The sequence below is a fragment of the Ambystoma mexicanum genome, chromosome 4q, assembly GCF_040938575.1.
Source record: "Ambystoma mexicanum isolate Mex_15411 chromosome 4q, UKY_AmexF1_1, whole genome shotgun sequence".
NCBI classification, from domain to species: Eukaryota; Metazoa; Chordata; class Amphibia; order Caudata; family Ambystomatidae; genus Ambystoma; species Ambystoma mexicanum.
In genome coordinates this window covers 1228442450-1228466152 of record NC_090928.1, presented here as the reverse complement: position 1 = coordinate 1228466152, position 23703 = coordinate 1228442450, and the positions used below count along the sequence as shown (strand labels likewise).

Genomic DNA, 23703 nt, shown 5'->3' with positions numbered 1-23703 from the left:
TCAGCCAACCGTAACATTGCCACAGCTACCGGGGGAGGATCGGAATCACCCATCAAGTTGACCCCCTGGGAAGAAATCTGTGCCTCCACCATTGGAATGGAGAGTATAGAGGAAGTCGGAGGGATGGAGAAAGGAGTGCAGACATCCGAAGAATCAGGTAGGTGGGCCAAATAAAACAATGCTAAATCCACAATGTCCAATCATGTGAAGTACCATGTGTCCACATAGTGCAACAGAAACACATGTCCAGGAGAACGTCCACATACATTGGCCTGATAGCGCACTTTAAAAGTCACATTAAATACATAAATAATCAAAAATCCTAAAAACACCCTCTACACGTGCAGCATGCACACCCTAACTGCAGGCTGCAAAACAACTGCATCCTCAATCCACACAAAAATGAAACCACCTCCAAGGCCCTGACCCAAATCACCCTCAGGTACCACCCCAATGCATGTGATACATTGCCATTCCAATTTCCACAGACCCATAAATAACGCTCGCCCTCCTTTACTCCACCACAGGGTCCGATTCAAACGACGAGCTCCAGGACACCCCTACCAGCACACCTGCAAAGAGGGCCAAGACCAACGGCCAAAGACCCTCCACCTCAGCTGCACGGATCAAGACACGGCAGCAGCACAAATCAAGTGGCAGCACACAGGAGGGGACTTCAACAGGCACCCCAGCAGCCAGCATGCCCACAACAGCAGCACCACAGGTCCCCCCAATGGATGCCACAGAAGGCACTGCTTCTGGTGGCAGCAGCACCATAGGTGACACTGCAATAATGGCAGCATGCTCCGACACAGAAAACGGTGCTGTCGATGTAGGACCCATCCATGACCTGTCTCAATCCCCCTGTTTGTTTCATCCCGTACACCATGAGGATACCACGCAGGGGCACCCACAAGACGACGACTGGCCATCCCCCACAAGCCCTGTGGCAAGGCAACATGAGGTCATCAGCCCCTCTGTGACACCACCGCAAATGGCCATGGCCCAGCAGAGGCAACAGTCCCTCGACCAGGTGATCGTGCAACAGCAGCAACTGGCCACGCTCCTCAAGGAGCATGCTGATGAATGTGGGGGTTCTAAGGCAGTCATAGAAACATCTACTGAGACACTTAGGGCACAAATGGAGAGAAGTACAGAGACACTAAGGGTACAAATGGAGAGAAGTACAGAGACACTAAGGGTACAAATGGAGAGAAGCACCGAGAGCCTGAGGGGGGAACTGCATGCGACGTCCAAAGACGTATGTGGTGAACTTGCCGCTGTGCGCCGTGTGCTCACTGAGCTCTCACAAACCCTTAGGGACATGCATGGACGTGAGCAGGCAGAGACATCATCCGTTGCAAGTTCCGTCCAGGGCAGCCCCCAACGTAGATCTGGGAGGAACCTGCGCTCCGCAGGCAGGGGTGCCCCTGATACCCGGAGAGGGGGCTTGCAATAGCGTCTGCCCACTGACAATGAGCATCTTTGGACACTGGTGTTCGGGGGGGAGGTAGGAGGGTGGAGGGGGGGTGTTGGGCTTTCTTGGGTGGCGGGTCGATGGGGTGTGTAATATAATTTCACATATGCTATAAACATTACATAATCATCCAATGAGATGTGTGGACATTGATCTTTGTGTACGAGGCCTTTATTGGCGTACAGTCCACATTGTGCATGTTCCAGACACACACAGTGCCACAAGTCCCGTGTCCATGTATCAGCCACCAGGCGTGAGTGCTAGAAGCATGAATCTATGATATTCTGACGAATTTCACGGGCCTCCTGTGCCTCGCGGACTCCTTGAGGTGCTGGCACATCCCCACCCTCATCATGACCATCTTCAGGTGCTTGCAGTTCTGCGTCAGGGGGCATGGGCACATTTCTACGTACGCACATGTTGTGTAGCATGACACATGCCATGACCATCTTTGCAACCTTCTCATGGCGGTACAGGAGTGTCCCGCCAGACCTGCTGAGGCAGCGGAAACGAGCCTTCAGTAGGCCGAATGCCTGTTCTATGACTACACGGGAACGTGAGTGGGCATGGTTGTAGTCCTCCTCATGCTGGTTCTGTGGGTTCCGGAGTGGTGTAAGGAGGCATCTCTTCAGTGGATACCCGGCATCACCTGTATGTGGACAATAAAGGATGTTTGTGGAATGACATTGCTACGTACGCATCCCCCCCCCTTCCTGCCAGGTCATTGCCGCATCACATACCCCACATTATCATGCATGAAATGAGACTCACCGAGTAGCCAGGATCTGTTCCCTGCATGTCGCTCCATGTAGCGTGGTATTGTAGAGTTCCTCAAGACCATAGAATCATGGGTTGATCCAGGAAATCGGGCACAACAATGTGTAAAGATCCTGTTGGAGTCACACACCATCTGTACATTAAGAGAATGATATTGTTTCCGGTTGCGGTACTGGGCCTCCATGGCATGTGGGACAACCAATTCCACATGGGTGCAGTCGATGGCACCAATGCAACCCGATATGCCGGCCAGTGCATGGAATCCCACTTTTGTGTTTGTAATCTCCTGCTCCGAGCGTGGTAAAGAGATGTAGTCGTCTGCGTGCTTCAGGAGGGCATCGAGCACTTGCGATAGTGTCCGTGAGAACAGTGGCTGTGAAATGCCATGCAACTGTCCGACTGTGTGCTGGTAGGTGCCTGTGGCCAGGAAGTGGAGTACAGACACCACCTTCAGTAGGGGTGGGATGGCGGTTGGGCTATCTATCATGCTGACAAGGTCAGCGTGTGTCATGTTCACAATGGCGGTTATGGTGTCCCCGTCCAAACGGTAGAGGGTGTGGATCTGCTCAGCAGTGAGGTTCAACGGATGAGCTCGGAGGCGTGGGATTGCGGGCTGCCTGCGTGGTGGTAGTGGCTGTGCTGGTGGCCCTTGCTGGCCCTGCCTTGCCCTCCTCCTCCTCCTGCGTCTCCTCTGTGCGGCCGGTTGTTGTAGTAGTTGGTGTTCGTCTTCTTCTTGAAGTTGTAGTACTTGCAGTGCTATCAGGTCTCCCAGGGCCAACATCGCTAGTCCTGCCGGTAGCATTTTGGAGTGGGTGTGGTTGTGGGAGGGGGTTGGGTGTGCAATTTATGTGTTTTCAGGCTGTATAGCCTCCACCTGTGGTGATTCATTCCACCTGTGCCAGCTGCAATCCCCTTTGGGCGAGCACGTCCCGCACACAACGCTGCAATGTGACGCATGGCATCTTGCTATTACAATCATGTATTTAATCCCGATGGCAGTGAAATATTGGTTTATATGTTCATTCTGCTATGGTCCCATTGTTTCACATACTATCTTTGCAGTCGCGAACAAACTTGTGAAGGGTCAGTGGAATGTAGTACTCGATTAACGGTGGACCCTCATGCAGCACTGTACCGAGGTTCACCGACGGGCGGGGCGTCCCATTTGTGAGTGAAGCCAGTTGCCATTTTCACACACTGCCGCACTACATGGATGAATTTGTGATTTCAAGCGGTCACAGATGCCTTTTCGACGTGATGTTGCAAATGAGGAATTCGAAGGACAGCGCTTTCGGTTTTCAGCTAGCGGCGAGGAGACGCCCACAGGTCTGACTGCAAATATAACTTTCTATTGTTTAATGTCCTTGGGACAGGGGCCATGGCGAGAATGCAATGATTGATATGAAAAGTATGGGATGCGCAATAGCGTAGTGGACGATAAGGCAGGACGTTCCCAAATACATGTTACTTCACAACACTAGAATTCCGGGCTGGAGCACAGTGGATTTTGCAGACTGCATTACGCACAGACTCAATGGAAATTTCAAATGTGATGTGAGTAAATGATCAGGCGTTTTTATACCGGGATGAGGGAATGATGTATGGATGCATGGACAGATGATTTAATTGAGAGTTTGCCATGTACATGGCTTTTTGGAATCTATCCCCTTCCCCTGCGCTATGTGATGCAGAGCTGCCATAGTGGGACCATCGTCTATCTGCCCTTGTTGAACCCTCCCTGTCTCGACGCGCCTTCAAACACTTGTGTCTATGCACGTTACTAATCCCATCTAATGGATTCTGTCTTAACAGACGCATGCACACAAACACTCGTTTGTAATAGTGTTTTCACCTCGATTTATATAGTTATGATTCGCAAGTGATTTTTGGGTGGAAATAATCCTTTTGAGTGGGCTAGCATGCATATGGCTGTATATTTAGTGTGATCATTGAAGTGAGTAATACAAATGAAGTTCTGATGCCCATACTATTCTTTTTCATTTCATTTGGGTGACAGGTATCTCCTCCCCTTTTGCCGCTGCCATCTGTATGCCACTCCTGCAGATGGCTTTTACTCCCGACACCTGCTGCTTCGTGTTAATCAGTGGAGCACCATTACGATTTTATGGGACGATCGCCAATGGGCCACATGCCCTTACGCAGTACTAGTGGCTAGGAGCTACATATCAACCTTTCAGCTGGACTAGTGCCTACCTAATGGGACGGCCCTGCGGTTCTAGGCGCTTCCATGTTGCCTTTTTGAACGTGAATGTAGCCCCTGTGTACCATGAAGGAACAGGGCGTCACACAAGAAGAAGCTGGTCATTTATTGCGGATGCAGCCCACAGTGATGAAAAATATTTTGGAGTTTATGACCTAATAGCTGTATGGGCTTGGTGAATTTGATGTGCATTAAAATTTGATTCTGATATCAACCGTGTAGCATTATTCTTTGCAAGTAATGTAGCATATTCCTATTTGTGGAGCGATGTATTGTGAGAAGATCTGCATTGGGTTCCGGCTTCTGAGTATAGTTGCGTGGTACTGTACTGGCCGCGTTTGCCTACGAAGCCCAGTAAGGTCAGGGATGGGGGCTGCCATTATGACTGTTTTAATGATGTCATGCTCAGGGGCGGGGGATTAGCTTTTGTGTAACAGATGCCGGTCAGCCAGGTGGATTGGTGGAATGATGTGATTATCAGAAAATGGCTGGTCACAGGTGCCTGTGTTTGCGTGCGTTTCTTGGAGGGAGACTGAGGTCATGTCCATTGGAATAGCTTCTGTATTCGTGCCATCTGTGCCCTGCAGCTCCCATTGGCCCCTCTTGAGATGAGCCTGGCTGCTCAGTCACTCTGCCAACTTGTGTGGTACATGCTTATGCTGATGGTTGGTTTGTTTACTGGCAAGGGTACAGGGCTGGTGCAGTCTCCCTCAGGATACTGCTTTGAATGTTGCCTTACACTGGTGTCAAGCGATGGGGGCCTGTTGTTGTTTTGTCTCATGTTTCAGTTCATATTGCTGTACTTGAACCTTCACATGCCTGTGCTGCATCAGTACGGCAATGGTGCCATGCCAAATATGGATGGCCACTCACAAGGCACTTGGAGCCCCTACATTCATTTGTTCGTTGGCATGCATGGGTGACTTGTACATTTCACTGGTTGCATTGTGTAACTTCATTGCACCTACGAGGAGTTGTGCAATGTGGGCAGGGAGTGGTGTACAGGCACTAAGTAGGGCCATTTACGGTTGGTTCACGATGCCGTAATTCTCACCATGGCGGAATGGTACTTTCCGCCATGCTTGATGGCGTTAAGTAAATGTCCGCTAGGGTCAGAATTCCCGTACCGTTGCGCCATGGTGGTAATTACGGTTTTGCATGGCGCCCGTGCGCGTACTTGGTGCAGTTAGCGTTGGCGTTCACTACGGTGTCGCTGATGGCATCGTACTTTACGGTGACGGGTCATAATCGCACCGAGCGGTATTCGATGGCGGTATTACATTTCCGCCATCGTTTTTCGATTTCCGCCAGGGTCGTAATGAGGGCCAGTGTGTATAAGCCCATATTACCAAATTACTGTGAATGCAAGCAGAGGTCCAAGGCCATATGATAATGATATGATATTTTATAGCACTTATGCTTAAGCGCTTTAAATAAAACACATATATACAATATCACCAAATCTGTGTTGGTACTCATTTATCTACCTCAAAAGGATGGAAGGCTGAGTTGAGGGGTTTAAGAACAGACTTAATAAGTGACTCACCCCCTGAAGTGTGCATGACATAAACCTTTAATGAGTCTAGCAATTATTGTATAGAATTCCAGAAAGACACATGATTTCTTATTCCTATTCTTTCTTATTTTTGATCATTCTTCAGATGGTTACACTTGTGCAACCCCCACTTACTTTTTTAAGAGACCTGAACAAGAAAGCCAGCCACTCCAGAAACAAAGAGCCACATGGCACTGGCCAAAGGCCAGGAGCTTACATCTAAAAAAAAGAATCATAATAATAAAAAAAATGGTTTGTTTAGGTTGCAAGGGAGACAACAGGGGTAGCAAGGGAGACGACAGGGGTCACAGCTTCCACCCCTGGCGGGGGAGAGAGGCAGAGGCGTTGCTAGGGGAGGTCTGATGGGCTATAGCCTGGGGGCTTTTGGTTGTAGCCCCAGATAGAAGCGGAGCGGTTACAACCAAAAAGGCTAGCAAGCCCCCAGTCCTGACAGTCCCAAAATTAGCGTAGCCCCAGATCTTTTCCAGACCTAACAGCACCCCTGGAGGGAGGGATGAATGGTCCGTGATATCATGGGTGCATGTCAGTCCTTAGGTAGAGGCATATATATATATAACTGTCCCCAGCAGGGGGCTCCCAAAACGCTTCCACCTCTTCTTGTATTAATGACATAATAGAATATGTAATTTAAAGCAAAATCAGGCGGTCGCCCTACAAGAAAGAGGGGGTGCCCTACAGTAAATCACATTGCTCTCTGGTGTAGGCACCCCTCAGTCCCTCCCACAAGGCATGGGGAGCAAGCCGGCCGGCTTTTGGTGTCGAGTTTTGGGTTGCAGAGCTAGAGGGTCAAGCTGGAAGGGAAAAACACAGAGACTTGGAACAAGGACAATTGACATAACCAGTGGGCCTGGACACTCCAGAAGCAGCGTTGCCACCTCCTGCGCTTGTACTTGTACAGCTCACAGGTAGGACCGGGCTGGATGGCAGGAGCGGGGTGCAATGGTCTTTCACACGCACTCTCTCAGAATGTGAGGCATAGGGTTGCGCTTGTGTGAGCATGTTAGGAAGACTGAGGGCCTGATTCATGGAACTGTGCAAAGTGTATTTTTTTCAGTGCAAAGTCAGTGCAAAGTTCATTTTGTACTGCAGAAATGACTTTGCACTGCAAAAATACACTTTCCACAGTTCCATGAATCAGGGTTTGTGTCGGCAGCGCAAAGACACTTTTCAGCAGTGCAAAGTCACCTTGAACCTTGCAAAAAATTCCATCAGTGTGTATACAGGCCACTTACAGCCGCTCTGACTGCCTCATCACCCTCAGTTTCACCCTACAGTCCTCGCCCAGCGACCCCCAAGCATGAAGGACTGCTGGTGTGCTTCGCCTTCAAAAGATCGAAAGAAAGAGGAGCTCCAAGTGATAGTGCCAGTGGGACTAGCCGTGGTTATCCTAGACCATTGGACGTCAGTCACTGTCATGGTCATTGGCCTGAAAGCAGGGATCTCTTTGGATTCTTGTGCCTGACACACCAGTACTTGGTCCCCTATCTGGATGTTGCTGGGCTTTGCTCTTCGTTGGTGATCAGCATTTTCCTTCATCTTGTATTTGCTCTCACGATCTTTCGACCGAGCCATGTCTGCACATTCACCGGGGAGAGAGCTGCCTGGGTTGTGAGGCAGAGTGGTTCTTATCACGCGCCCAAACATGAGCGCCGAGGGACATGTCCCCGTGGAGATGTGTGGTGTGTTTCTATAATCCTGCAGTAAAGTACAGATGGCCTGCATGAAAGAACCTTTGGTGATTGAACAGACTTGCAGGGCGCGTTTTATGTTGCCCATGAATCTCTCCACTGTTCCGTTTGCATGTGGCCACTTAGGGCTGACCTTGCGATGTTGGACACCAAAGTGTTGCGCAAACATGGCAAAATCAAGACCACTAAAAGGGGGTCTATTGTCCGACTTCACTATTGAGGGAATCACATAGTCAGCTAATGTTTTGTCCAACGCTGGTGTTACTGCCTGAGCACTGGTGGAGTGAATCGGGCGCACTTCCGGGAATATGGACATCTCGTCGACAATTACAAGTGCATATTTACTGTTGGCGAGTGGGCCGAACATGTCAACAGTGACCGCGTCCGATACCTGCAGTGGCATCGTTGTCATCTTGAGGGGCACAGGAAACGTGCGCAGAGCGACTGCCTTGCATGCCACACATTTTTCTAGTACCTGTTCCACGCTCCCATTCATCTGTGGGAACCATACTTTGGTTCTGAGTTGTCTTTTTGTGGACATAATTCCTCTGTGTCCCGTGGGTGCAAATGCCAGTATTTGATCTTCATGATTCGCAGTGACAACAATTCGGTTTTCTTTCAGCAGTAATCCTTCCGGGGAGACGGATAGCGTGTGTCTTATGAGTCGGAATGTTTGAAAATGTTTCTCTTCAACTGTGGATAGTGGCTGGTCATGTTTGTTTTTGAGGTGCCACTGACCTTATGTCAGACACTTCTGTCTCTACACAAGTAGTTGGTCCTTCGAGCAGTTGCGCTCTCGTAACAGACTTGGGTAGGGCACTGTTCACTAGGTAGATTATGTATTGGTTTGGCTTTGATGGATTGTCTCTCGTCTGTGGCTGGTAAGGGATATCGAGATAGGAATTCTGCAGGATTGTTGTCCTTTCCTGGGCGGTGTATGATGTTGAACGAGTATTCTTGCAACCGGAGTCCCCACCTTGCAATGCGTGGAGGCCTCTTGGCTGTTGGTTTGCCATAATTGGTTGTAAGGGCTTGATGATACATGATGATGGTAAACGGACGTCCATATAGGAACAGATGGTAATGTTCACATGCCCATAGAACAGCAAGACTCTCTTTTTCTGGCTGTGAGTATGCGCATTCCGTTGCCGAAAGACTGTGATTCGCACACGCAACTATACGTCTTGCTGAGTTGGGCGGGACTCCAGGTATCATTTGTGCTAGAATCACCCGTAAACTGACGGGGCTGGCATCTACCGTCACTTCAGTGTCAAGTTCGGGGTCATAGTATGCCATGCAAGATGCAGATGCAATGCGCTTCTTGATCTCCTGTGTGGTCATTTCCAGATGCTAATGTCACTGCATTGTGCCCAACTACATTAGTTTCAGGCCACACGTGTTAGACAGCCTGGCTACGCCCCTGGCGAGTGCTTCTTCTTGCCGAGGCATTGTATCCATCCGCTGTGATTATTGGATACCAAGACTTGAGCCTCATTACTCCATCCGCTCGGGATGAGCTTGTAGCCCTGTGGTGGATTTCTTCGTGGTCTGTGCGGACTCTCCACCGTAAGGCTGGTTTCACAGGGTCTTCGCCGTGATGGCCCGCGGGTAGCAATCAGTGAGCACCTGGCCACGGTTTTTCATTTATTTATTTATTTGAATTTTTATATACCGCGCCACACGCCTGCACACAAAGAGATAAAACAGGACGGACTCAGATAAGTAACACAAAGGTTCAGGTCAGGTTGCATAGAAGGAGGCAGCATTAAGACCCAATACTAATCACAATCTTGCCGGTTATGGCGTGTTCTTATGATAACCATATTAACTTTGTTATATATATTTTTTTAATAGAGAACCAGCTTGATGGTCAGAAGAAACGCGCTTTGAATGCACCGTGTTAAATTGCTGCACCCTTTTAATCGGGCCTGGTAAGAGGGATGAGCTGGCCTCTCCTGGAACAGGTGCATTAACACCCCCCCCCCCCCCCGGGCAATCGTGTGGCTGAGCACACCTTGAGCAAACTGTTGCTTGCTCAGAAGGGCCGCGCATCACACCAGCACGCATGACATCACGCAGTCGCAATGAGCAAAGGCTGCACACGAGCAGCTACACTCAGGCTCTGGGTGAGGGGTGATGCGTCACCCGGATACTTTAGCCTCGCCATCGTAACCATGGTTTATGACAGGAAATGGCGGTCACTGCACTCGCTGGGCTGGGCGTCAATGAAACCAGTATTTACTTTGCTAATGGAAAATCACCAGTCGCAAAGGGCGTCTATTCTCAGGTTCCAGACAGCAGGGCTTTAAGGGGGCCGGGTCTGGCCGTGGTGAAGTCGTCAAAGAGTACCTCTAAGCCCGGGAATTCCCCTCCCTCCCCCACTAGCTTCAACCCCAGTGAAATGGCTGCCGGCAGCAGCAGGGCAAATTATGAAAGAAAGGTGGAGCCGGGTGCAGCAAAAAGACTGGTAGCAATGCTCCTGGCCCTCCCACTGACCTCTTGCCAGGGCGGGGCAATGAATGGAGGGTAACGCAAGGTTTGGCCGCAGTAGACTTCATCGAGGCAGAAATGGTTGCATTGTTGTCTTGCCGCATTTTACTGCAAATGTATGTGGATGGGTGGGTTTGGGGAATAATAAAGGTAGGGGGAGATTGGTAGGGTGACCGGACGTCATGGTTTTCCCAGGACAGACCAGGGAAAATCACGCTCCGTCCCGGTGTCCCGGGAGTTTTTACATTTTCCAAACCCCGTCCGGGTATTGGAAGCCTGGCTGGCTACGGTCACGTTTTTTGCCGGGACCCGATTTCGAAATCCCGGATTTGAGTCCCAGCGCAACTTTTCCTGCGCGTAAATGGGGGCGTGAATGTTCTTCCCCCTTTGGTGTGCCTTAGGGGTCCATATTGCCAGCCATACTCTTTTTGAATACCTACAAAGAGCCGCTGGGCCATGTGGTTGCTCTGGCGATAACCAAGTTTACCTGCAGGGGTCAGTGGTGAGGAGGGCGGGCTGCCTTCCGAGGATTGGTGCGAGGATGATGAGACGCCTTCAGTTTACTTCCCAAGGACACACGGTTTCCTCTATTTGTTAAATGTGTTCAATGTTAAATGTTAAAGGTATTTTTACTGCGCACCGTCACCAACGGAATTGGTCCCCAGGCGCTCTGGCGGATCTGTAAGCGATAAGGTAGGATGGGTTAGTAAGGTGAAGAGGGAGTAGGATAGTGAGAGGAGTGGTGTTCTGTTGGCAGCTTCAGCTCGGTATACACCAGATACTGAGCTTTGGTGCAGGTATTGGATCGGTGTCAGTCCGCGTGTGCTGTTGCTCCGGCTTATGTGTTGTTGCAGTGTTGTGAAGTGCGTGGGGCTTGTGGTGCGAGAGATGGTTGTGTGAGTTTTTGAGTGAGATAAGTATGCAGAGTTTGAGGTTATATTGGTTAGTGGTTTAAGGTTACCTGACCTTTAGCATGCTAACATTCACAGCTTTCTCTAAGTGTGGCACTTGTTGGCCTTCACAGTCTTATCTAGAAGCGGTGCAGGCCAATGTTCAGAGTTCTATCTAAGTGTGGACATGCTAACATTCACAATCTTATCTAGGAGCGGCGCAGGCTGGTGTTCACAATTCTATCTGAGTGTGGACATGCTAATATTTACCAATCTGTCTAAGTGTGGACATGCTAATATTCACAATTCCATCCAGATGCGACTCAGGCCAATGTTCACAATTCTATCTGAGTGTGGACATGCTAATATTTACAATTCCATCTAGATGTGACTCAGGCCAATGTTCACAATTCTATCTGAGTGTGGACATGCTAATATTTACAATTCCATCTAGATGCGACTCAGGCCAATGTTCACAATTCTATCTGAGTGTGGACATGCTAATATTTACAATTCCATCTAGATGTGACTCAGGCCAGTGTGGACATGCTAATATTTACAATTCTATCTAAGTGTGGACATGCTAATATTTACAATTCCATCTAGATGCGACTCAGGCCAATGTTCACAATTCTATCTGAGTGTGGACATGCTAACATTCACAATCTTATCTAGGAGCAGTGCAGGCTGGTGTTCACAATTCTATCTAAGTGTGGACATTCTAATATTTACCAATCTGTCTAAGTGTCAACATGCTAACATTTACAATTCTATCTAAGTGTGGACATGCTAATATTCCCAATTCCATCTAAATGCGACTCAGGCTAATGTTCAAAATTCTATCTGAGTGTGGACATGCTAATAGTTACCAATCTGTCTAAGTGTGGACATGCTAATATTTACAAATCTATCTAAGTGTGGACATGCTAATATTCACAATTCCATCTAGATGCGACTCAGGCAATTCTATCTGAGTGTGGACATGCTAATATTTACAATTCCATCTAGATTCTAGATACGACTCAGGCTAATGTTCACAATTCTATCTGAGTGTGGACATGCAAATATTTACAATTCCATCTAGATGCGACTCAGGCCAATGTTCACAATTCTATCTGAGTGTGGACATGCTAATATTTACAACTCCATCTAGATGCGACTCAGGCTAATGTTCACAATTCTATCTGAGTGTGGACATGCTAATATTTACAATTCTATTTAAGTGTGGACATGCTAATATTTACCAATCTGTCTAAGTGTCGACATTCTAATATTTACAATTCTACCTAAGTGTGGACATGCTAATATTCCCAATTCCATCTAAATGCGACTCAGGCTAATGTTCAAAATTCTATCTGAGTGTGGACATGCTAATATTTACCAATATGTCTAAGTGTGGACATGCTAATATTTACAATTCCAACCAGATGCGACTCAGGCCAATGTTCACAAATCTATTTGAGTGTGGACATGCTAATATTTACAATTCCATCTAGATTCTAGATGCGACTCAGGCCAATGTTCACAATTCTATCTGAGTGTGGACATGCTAATATTTACAACTCCATCTAGATGCGACTCAGGCTAATGTTCACAATTCTATCTGAGTGTGGACATGCTAATATTTACAATTCTATTTAAGTGTGGACATGCTAATATTTACCAATCTGTCTAAGTGTCGACATTCTAATATTTACAATTCTACCTAAGTGTGGACATGCTAATATTCCCAATTCCATCTAAATGCGACTCAGGCTAATGTTCAAAATTCTATCTGAGTGTGGACATGCTAATATTCACAATTCCAACCAGATGCGACTCAGGCCAATGTTCACAAATCTATTTGAGTGTGGACATGCTAATATTTACAATTCCATCTAGATTCTAGATACGACTCAGGCTAATGTTCACAATTCTATCTGAGTGTGGACATGCAAATATTTACAACTCCATCTAGATGCGACTGAGGCTAATGTTCACAATTCTATCTGAGTGTGGACATGCTAATATTTACAACTCCATCTAGATGCGACTCAGGCTAATGTTCACAATTCTATCTGAGTGTGGACATGCTAACATTCACAATCTTATCTAGGAGCCGTGCAGGCTGGTGTTCACAATTCTATCTAAGTGTGGACATGCTAATATTTACCAATCTGTCTAAGTGTGGACAATAGAACTTCTTTCCTTGCCAGTGGATGGGGGTCCTCCCAATCTTTTCTACTCCATGGGTTTTACCGTTGGCTTGCGCCTTTCTTGTACGCCTCATGTGCAGTCATTGGTTAAAGCCGTCAATGTTCACAGCTTCTCTTTGCTCACTCCAATCTTTCTGGCCAGTCTCCGCTTTTCAGTTGCCCTTGCCATCCTTGGGTGCTTTGAAACACTTGCCTGTGTATAGGCGCTATATAAATACACAATACCATAACATACCATCCTTGGCTATTTCCCACCTGGACTCTGGCAATGCTGACATGGCCAGTTCTCTGTAGCTCCGCTCTCGACCCTCAGAGACCGATCCTCCATATTAGTCCAAGACTAACCTCTGGAGCCAGGAAGTTTGACCATGTGTTGGATTGTGACCCAATTCCATGAGCTCCTGGGAGGCCTGCGTGACATGTACGGCACTGGGGCGGGTTTGTATAATCCTTTCTCTCAGTTCCCAGTCTATCCTGCTGGGAAACTCGCCATTTCTGGCCTCCACGGAGCCCTGCAGAGCCAAACCCATCTCTGTCTTGAGGTTCAGTTCTGTCCCTATTTCCTGTTTATCTGCAATTGGAATGAACGTCCTGTGCCCCTTAAACCCGTGACTGGGTGCCCACCTTTTAGATAAAACTACCGGCTTAGTTTTGGAAGCGACTCATGGGTTTCTTTTCTCTGATATGAAACATGTGCTCTTTCTCCCGGCTATTAATATATCATAGCATGGTTTATCCGGTGTGCTGCTGTGTACAGGGCTGGGATACCTGGTTTGCCTTTTAGAAAGGTTTTAAATAAATAAATACACAATTTCATTATTCTCTATAAATAGTTCTGCAGTCCAGTTTGTCAACACTGGTAAACTTCCAGTTTCAAAGTGTAAGCACACGCCCAGTTTGCAAAATCCCAGTGTATTCCCAATTCGCACCTGGGAGTGGGTGTCATGGGGACTCCCAGGCGACCAGGAAGCTTGGAAATCCGGCTGCACCCCATGGGAAGGCCCGCGTTCCCAGCATTGTCAGTAGTGGGAGGCTGCGTCTTACCTCCCGGCAGGTAAGCCCTCTCTGCCTTGCACCTCCATCCCCGGGCTCCTCGCCTATTACCCCCCCAACCTACTCCTTCCCTCACCAACTCCAGGAACACCTGCTGTTCCGGCCCTTCACAGAAATGGTCACCATGGAAAGGAAGAAGGGACTACATGGAGTTACCTTCTCTCTATGACCATGGAGGCCATTTTGTTTTGTAGTTCTTTTTTTACATTGAGAAACAGCAACCGTGCCCATTATCAACCTCAAAAACCCGAGGCTATTCCGCCCCCCGGCCTAAGCCTTGCTTGCTCTTAGTTCTCCAGCCTGCTCTACCTCAGCCACTTGTCGCCTTGTGTGGCCTGATAAAGTCTTGCACTTATCTGTTCCCTGACCACAGAGTTGCATCTGTTCCCTCCTGGCCTCTTGGCCTCGTTGTTGCCTTGTATTGTGTTCTGCTCTACTACCTCCCTGTCCCCGTGCCAGCGGGTTTGTTATGATATGTTATGTTATCGCGCATTCGTATAGCGCCTTCGGCCATAGTTTATGGCTTCAAAGCGCTTTGCCTGGCAGAGAGCAAAGGTGGTGCATCTTAGAACATTCAGTGGTGTTAGGGAGAAGGAAAGGCGGGCAAGGGATGAATACGATGTTCAGGAAGGCATGAGAAGGAAACGACGGCGGAACTATGTGTACAATTGGACCAAATGTATTGTGGGACTCAACTGGATTCTATGAGGCGCAGCGCCAAGAGGAGAGAGGGCTTGAGAAGAGGCGCTCTCTGTACAAGGTGGGTATGTCTAGAAATCACTCGCTCCATGGTGAGCCTAGGCATGCCATGCCCAAGAAAACACATGGGGCAAATCGCCTATAAATGTAACATTCTGTATGGGCAGGCTATGGCTGCAGGCCGCACTCCGTGGATAATGTGGCGGGCAGCACTCTGGGCACTACCCACACCGCTGATGTGGTGTCCCACGAGACTGGTGCAAGGTCCTGCTACAGGAGTGCTGCAGAGAGAGGGGTACTGTACCTGGCCATGCCAAGCGCCTTGTACTCAAAGGCATGGGACCGGGTACTGCCCTGTGGGGGCTGTGGAAAGGGGTGCTGCACATGAGCCTCCCCCGGGGTGCTGCACCCACAGGGCATGTCCCCAGGCCATATGCTGTGGGTGCAGTGAAGATGGCTAATGTGCCCTGGGTTCCATGGCCTGTGGGTGTGCCTGGCATGGGTAATGCGCTCAGAGAGATCAGCCGCAGGCCATGCCCTCTGGGGGCTGGGGGTGGGCGAGGCGTGCATGCTTGTGGTACGGGCCCTTGGTGGTCATGAGGCATGACCCTTGAGTGTCTCTGATGGGTAGTGCTTTTCCAGATTGCTTTGCAAATAGTTAGATGTTGAAATAACTTGAAACCCTTTTTGCTTTGGTGAATATGCACTTATACGTTTTGTGACAGTGCTTACATGGTCACAGCACATCCTTACAAAGCACAAAGAATGGCACAGAAACATCACTCGTTAAGGCGGAGGCGGTGGGGGGGGGGCGAAAGAGACTCCTGTATTCAGCCTCGCTGTACACACGCATGATTTCTTTTTCTTATTAAAGGACAATCTGTCTCCGTTTTAAGGGAACTGAGGAATAGTCGTAATGCTTAAAGTAAACTATTGTGTGATAGCCCAAAAAGGGTTTCCCCGAAATTGATCGATTATTGCTTTCGATCTTTGAAAAACAAAGAGAAAAGAAAACTGCGGGGTTGACGCCACCACCCGGACATTCTGCAGTACTGCAATACATTCATAATGTGATTACAAAAGCATATACAGACAATACAAAATATCTGGTTACATTTTCTTACTGGACAGAAATTCTGTTTTTCCAAAATGTATATATACTTTTCTTGTGTTCTTTTCGTAGGCAGCATCGAAGGCTGGGGATATTGGGTGTGAAGTCTGTTACCTGGTTATGGATTGGATAACATCTCAGCCCAGATGCCAAGAATCCACTCCTTCGACGACTTTTTTAAAATAAATATATCACAGAATTCCCTAATTGCATCCTGAAAGTGAGTCCGTGTTCGTAGTCTCCAGTGCCTGATAATGTATGCACTAGTAATGATAACAAATGGAAGTGTTTTTGGTTTTGGCAAATATGGTGACGCATTAGCACCACCCTGCGGCCAACACAATGCTGCAGAGACCTGAAGGGAGTGAAGGGAAAGGGCGTTAGACTATTTGGTTGGCATGGAAACTGCTATTGGCATGTGTTGACAGCATCACAGCTTGTTACTTGCTGTGTTCTGACGCTCATCAAACCTTCTTATGCCAACATGTCTCAGCGAAGGCATTAATAAACAAAAGAAAACTTCAAAGCCCTATAATTAATTTGGTCTCAGTCAGTCTCAGTACCTCTTCCTCATCCTAGTGCCTCTTCCTCGACCCTGTTCTCCAGCCTAGTCCCTCATTGTAGTTGCTCTTCCTTGTCCCAGGCCCTCTTCCCCATCCTAGTCCCTATTCCTCATCCCTGTTCTCCAGCCTAGGCCCTCGTTGTAGTTGCTCTTCCTTGTCCCAGGCCCTCTTCCCATCCTAGTCCCTCTTCCTCGTCCCTGTTCTCCAGCCTATTCCCTCGTTGTAGTTGCTCTTCCTTGTCCCAGGCCCTCTTCCTTGTCCCAGGCCCTCTTCCCCATCCTAGTCCCTCTTCCTCGTCCCTCTTCTCCAGCCTAGTCCCTGGTTGTAGTTGCTCTTCCTTGTCCCAGGTCCTCTTCCTTGTCCCATGCCCTCTTCCCCATCCTAGTCCCTATTCCTCATCCCTGTTCTCAAGCCTAGACCCTCGTTATAGTTGCTCTTCCTTGTCCCAGGCCCACTTCATCGTCCCAGGCCCTCTTCCTTGTCCCTGTTCTCCAGCCTAGTCCCTCGTTATAGTTGTTCTTCCTTGTCCCAGGCCCTCTTCCCCATCCTAGTCCCTCTTCCTCATCCCTGTTCTCCAGCCTAGTCCCTCGTTGTAGTTGCTCTTCCTTGTCCCAGGCCCTCTCCCCCTTCCTAGTCACTCCCGCTCTTCTTATTCCATCATCCTCTACCTTGTATCTCTTCCTATTCCCTCTATGTGTTCCTCATTTTTAATCCCTCTTCCTCGTCCTCGTCCCTCTTCCTCGTCCCTGTTCTTCAGCCTAATCCCTCGTTGTAGCTGTTCTTCCTTGTCCCAGGCTCTCTTCCTCATTCTAGTCTCTCTTTCACATCCTCATCCCACTTCCTCTTTGTATTCCTTCTTCCTTGTCCTGCTTCCTCATCCTAACCCCTCTTGGTCCTCCTGTCCTTGCCACTCCTGCTTCTCCGAGTCACTCTTCCTTGTTCTAATCCCCAATCGCCACTCTCCTTCTAATCAGTCTCTCATTCTTTAAGGCACAGCCTGGCAGTCAGTCACAGTCTCTCACTCCCTCTCTCGCCCCTGTATTGCTTCACCCCTCTCCCCCACCTTCAGAGGACCCTCTGTATCTTTTTCACTCGCCTTTGCTCGGTTCACCTGCCTCTAACTGCCAGTCGGGGGGCGTGAGGGGCAAAGAAGCAATTCCAGGCTGCTTGAAGAGAGGTGAACACTGAGCGCATAATAAGTGAATAGTCATCAAGAATTGCACGCTGTTGCGCTGAAACAACCGCCCCCAGCCTGAATAGGGAGGTACATGCAGTATTTCTACATTTCTCACCTGGCGGTGTCGCCTGCGTGGAGGGTTTGAGGTAGGCATGGACCGGAAGCTCTGCTATTAAGTGTGACATTGAGCACCGAGTAGAGCAGCCGCTCCCATTGTCCCTGAGGTAACTGGGGAGGCGTGAAAGCTGCTCAGATGCTTCTCAGCTGGGAATGGGCATCAGGCCTTCACACTATGGGATCTGCCTTATATCGGAATTACATCAGGTATAATATCTACCTTACCTCAGGTATACTAGGCCGCTCTGGGATCTGCCTCACATCAGGTATATCTGCCTTACATCGGGTATAAAAGGCCACTATGGGATCTGCCTTACATCGGAATTACATCAGGTATAATATCTGCCTTACATCAGGTATAATAGCTGCCTTACATCGGGTATAATAGGCGACTCTGGGGTCTGCCTTACATCAGGTATAATATCTGCCTTACATCAGGTATAATAGGCGACTCTGGGTCTGCCTTACATCAGGTATAATATCTGCCTAACATCAGGTATAATAGGCCACTATGGGATCTGCCTTGCATCCGGTATAATATCTGCCTTACATCGGATATAATAGGCCATTCTGGGATTTGCCTTACATCAGGTATAATATCTACCTTACATCGGGTATAATAGGCCACTATGGGATCTGCCTTACATCAAGTATAATATCTGCCTTACATCGCGTATAATAGTAGACTCTGGCGTCTGCCTTACCTAAGGTATATTATCTGCCTTACATCGGGTATAATAGGCGACTCTGGGGTTTGCCTTACATCAGGTATAATATCTGCCTTACATCGAGTATAATAGGCGACTCTGGTGACTGCCTTACATCAGTATAATATCTGCCTTATATCAGGTATAATATCAGCCTTACATCGGGTATAATAGGTGACTCTGGGGTCTGCCTTACATCAGGTATAACATCTGCCTTACATCAGGTATAATATCTGCCTTACATCGGGTATTATAGGCGACTCTGAGGTCTGCCTTACATCAGTATAATATCTGCCTTACATCAGGTATAATATCTGCCTAACTTCGGGTATAATAGCCAACTCTGGGGTCTGCCTTACTTCAGGTATAATATCTGCCTTACATCAGGTATAATATCTGCCTTACATCAGGTATAATAGGCCACTATGGGATCTGTCTTACATCAGGTATAATATCTGCCTTACATCAGGTATAATAGGCCACTATGGGATCTGCCTTACATCCGGTATAATATCTGCCTTACATCAGGTATAATATCTGCCTTACATCGGGTATAATAGGCGACTCTGGGGTCTGCCTTACATCAGGTATAATATCTGCCTTACATCAGGTATAATAGACCGCTCTGGGATCTACCTTACATCAGGTATAATATCTACCTTACATCAGATATAATAGGCCATTCTGGGATCTGCCTTACATCAGGTATAATAATTACCTTACATCAGGTATAATAGACCACTCTGGGATCTGCCTTACATCAGGTATAATAGGCGACTCTGGCATCTGCCTTACATCAGTTATAATAGACCACTCTGAGATTTGCCTTACATCAGGTATAATAGGCGACTCTGGGGTCTGCCTTACATCAGGTATAATATGAACGTTACAGTTGGTATAATGGACCACTCTGGCATCTGACTTACATCAGGTATAATAGGCTGCTCTGGGAGCGGGGTCTGCCTTATGTCAGGGATAAAAGGCCACTCTGGCATCTGCCTTACATCAAGTATAATAGGCCACTACGGGGTCTGCCTTACGTCAGGTATAATATTCCTCTCTGGAGTCTGCCTTACCTCAGGCATAATAGCTGCCTTACATCAGGTATAATAGGCCACTGTGAGGTCTGCCTTACATCGGGTATAATAGGCCACTCAGGGATCTGCCTTACATCAGGTATTATAGGCCACAATGGGATCTTCCTCACAGCGGGTATAATAGGCCACTATGGGGTCTGTTTTACATCGGGTATAATAGGCCACTCTGGGATCTGCCTTACATCAGGTATAATAGGCCACTCTGGGGTCTGCCTTACATCGGGTATAATAGGCCACTCTGGGATCTGCCTTACATCAGGTATAATAGGCCACTCTGGGATCTGCCTTACATCAGGTATAATAGGCCACTCTGGCATCTGCCTTACATCAGGTATAATAGACCACTCTGAGATTTGCCTTACATCAATTATAATAGGCGACTCTGGGGTCTGCATTACATCAGGTATAATATGAACCTTACAGTTGGTATAATGGACCACTCTGGGATCTGACTTACATCAGGTATGATAGGCTGCTCTGGGATCGGGGTCTGCCTTACGTCAGGGATAAAAGGCGGAGTTGGGTGAGGAGAGTTGAGTCTGCTGGAGTCTCTCTCCCCTGTCGACTACAGCGTGTGGGAGGGCTTAAAAACCCTGCACCAGAGCGGAGCGGTGAGCGGAGTTGGGTGAGGAGAGTTGAGTCTGCTGGAGTCCGCGGGAGCCCGCGAGGGCAGAGGCAGACGCAATATGGCCGCAGCCCAGAAATATGAGAGACCACCGTTACAGCAAGGGCGAAAAAATAGTAAAAATGAAAAAACGGACGAGGTGGGAGCTGATTCAGACACTGACAACAGCAAACGGCGTCTAAGGAGCGTGAAATCACCAGCCAGGCGGCTGAAATCTAAGACGCTTCCCAGTGAAGAAACCGCCCACGAAGAAAAAAAAGAGCTACATACGCCGAGGTCTCGTTACAACAGTACGAACAACGAGCTCAGAGAGGTGGGCAAGACGACAGCGTCGTGCGCCTGCGAACCAGAGGAGAAAGACGCACAAGTAACAACAGAACCACAAGTCCCGCAAATAAACCTAAGCGGTGAAAGAAAGCAAGACCTACCGGTCAAGGGTCACAGTGCCCTGCACACCGCTCTTAAGGCGAGTGGGTTTCAGGAAATGGCAGCCGGAGGGCAGCCACTGACGGACCCTCAGCAGGAGCGCTGTGACGCCGAGGACAGGAGGGAACGAAGGGAGAAGAAATCATCGGAAAAGACAACAAACCGCGGAGCAGGACAGCCAGCCCTGCCTGCCTCGCCTGACCCAGGGCGGGCTGGGAGGAACCCCACGCGGATGGGAAACATGGAGAGAAGTGGTCTAGAGAAACGCCGTGAGAAAGTTCGAGGTCAAACAGACAGCCCAGACGAAAACACTAAAGGGACGCAGATAGCAGAATTGGCAAAGAGCCAGGCTAATAAGCTGACCACCACTCAAGAAAGGGAAAGTGTGGAGGTGGACAGTTTACCACAAGAAAATGAGGAAGGAAGAAGGCTAAACTGGCCAATAGAGAAGGTTCCCAAAACAGGCGTACAAGTAAGTGTACACAGGAAACCAGGGTCTGTTGACACTGACGAGGAATTGGGCATAAGTGAGAATGTAATAGGAGAAGAGACAAAACAAAGGGAAGACAATCGGACGCAAGTGCCAATTAACAAATCCATCAGTAACGAAGGGAAAGAAAGCAGCACAGAAGAAAGTTGGAGTGAAAGTGAAACGGGGATGTCAGACTCAGACTCGGAAACAGGACAGGAGAAAAAAGCCTTAAAAGCAAAACAGAAAAAAAGGATAACTACCAATAAACCAACAACGCAAAGAAAAAAACAAGAAAAGACGAACGAAATGAAAACAACAAAGAACACTAAAGGAAGAGGATGTGAACAGCTAGGAAAAACGAAAACGACATTAGAAAATATAAAAAAGAACTCGCAAAAAAAAATTGAGGGAATGCAAAAAGGAACATTGCCAGTATCCTTGTCAGGAACATTGAAAGCATTTTTCTTTAACCAGCAGAAACGAAAATTAGACCTGGAAAACGATCTATCTGATGCAGAACTGCTGGAAGCGGTCGAGGTAAATTCCGGAGGGGACAGCCAACAGACCCCCGGGGTCACCTTGGGGCTAGAAGGACCGCCAGCTACAGGTCTGTCGCAGCTCCTGCAAGAAAAAAAGAATGCGGCAAAAGCAATCCGGCGACAAATAGAAGAAAGAGAAGAAAGACGGAAGCAAAGCACCTTCAAAAAACATCAGGAGGAGCCCTCTGAAGGAGGGGGAAATACCGTAACGCTTGAAGACGACAACCAAAGACAGGCCCTGGCCCGGGAGAGGGTGCTCCAACCAAAAGATCAATGACAAAACGTGGACTGCCCAGATGGGGCAAAAGCACACCCGAATTCAGACCAGCTACTTCGTACCCCGTAGAAAGTAAGAGAACTACATAGAGAGAACCAACAAAGAGAAACACAGAAAGAAAAACCTAAGTGTATAAGGTTGGAGGAAAAATCACACAGAACCAGGTTAAGCAATAGCCTATTCACAGAAAAAATGGCAACGCCAGGGAAAATAGCCAGTACACCAAAATCGCCGAAAAACAGAAGGATAAGTGAATTAGACACGCCGATACAAAAGGAGTCCCCAAGTAAAAAACCGGACCTACTAACAATCATGTCTGCAATAACGATAGCACTGGCGCCATATTGCAAACTATATCAAACAATAAAAGAAGGAATACAAGATAACACATCAATTCTGGCCTCTATGTCCACGAAAATCACACATATAGAAGGATACATCACAGCTGTAGAACAAAGAAATGACGCCTACAAGAAAGGGTGGGAAAAAGAATTGGAGGATTTAAAGAAACAAATTGAGTGCTTAAAAAGGGGGACAAAGGAGAAGGACCAGAAAACCAAAAAAAAATCAGAGCGGGAAAGTAAAAATGCGGTAACAGATAGACACAAAGAAGACCATGAGATAAAGGAAGTGATGGAGGAAAGGTCCAAACCCCCACAAACATACCCAATCAAATCGGGACTCCAAAATCATCCCCAGAAAAAAGTTCCAGTGATATTGAAACTAAAAAAAAATGACAAGGCTGACAAAGATCCGACGACAGAGAAGGCGGAGCAGCAGGAAGCAGAAAAACTAAAAGAAAAAAAAAAAGAAAAAATCAGAGAGGAAAGTTCAGAAAAAAGTCAGAGAGAAAGGAAAAGAGACAAAACGAGCAGCTCCCCCTTCTCGGTCGAAGATTTGATGAGCGACACAGATTTGATGAATTTGTCCCAGCATTGAGAGACCGCCTCCAACAACTCTGTGATGGAGGTGAACACAGATCAGCAAACACAAAAGCAAAAAGAAGAAGAGAAAGAAATAGAAATTAGACAAAACATGAAACCCCAAACACCAAAAAGAAGACCAGAGGCAAGTGAGACCCAAATGAGGAGAGAAAGGGAGACATAAAAAAAGAACAGAGAAGAAGAACGAAAGCCCTCAAAAGAGCAAAGAATAAGTGAGCGGTTAACAACACACCGAAAACAGGTGATAATAAGTCCAGAGAATAACAAAAAAACTGGCATGTCGAAAGCTGAAAAACAAGAACGTATATTCAAACTTGAGCAATTAGACCCAAAAAGCGGATACATGATCCTAAATAGGAAGACGATTTTGAAATTAATGAGCAAAATGAACGCGCTGAAAATGATAAAAACAGAAGATATTACGTTAGTAGAGCCTTATCATAGAGGAAAGATCGCAAAGGCATACATCCACGTGAAAGAACCAATCCGGCAAGAAACGGAAGTAAACGCAGCTACTGAAATGTTCCAAAATGGGTTTGGGTTGACAGAAATAAAAAGAGAAACACAAAAAGAAAAGAAAGA

The 23703-nt window shown here is 47.7% G+C and overlaps 2 protein-coding genes across 6 annotated transcripts in view; both read left to right on the top strand.

Moving 5' to 3' along the window:
* The window catches only part of LOC138468296 (beta-1,3-galactosyltransferase 2-like), a 574221-nt gene that overhangs the window by 436146 nt on the left and 114372 nt on the right, over positions 1-23703 (top strand). For 4 of the 5 annotated variants that reach the window (XM_069608784.1, XM_069608782.1, XM_069608783.1 and 1 more), the window contains one exon: positions 16250-16397. The exons of the other annotated variant lie outside the window; for it this stretch is intronic. The gene's annotated coding sequence lies outside the window, so the exon portion shown is untranslated. The remainder of the gene's footprint in view (positions 1-16249; positions 16398-23703) is intronic. 5 annotated transcript variants of the gene reach the window in all.
* LOC138467352 (caldesmon-like) lies at positions 20525-22177 on the top strand. The gene has a single exon (XM_069607318.1). It carries the CDS (start codon positions 20525-20527, stop codon positions 22175-22177), a length of 1653 nt encoding a protein of 550 aa, XP_069463419.1.

Excerpts from the sequence above, each read along its gene's own strand:
- LOC138467352 (XM_069607318.1), top strand. The coding sequence starts at position 20,525 with ATGGCCGCAGCCCAGAAATATGAGAGACCACCGTTACAGCAAGGGCGA.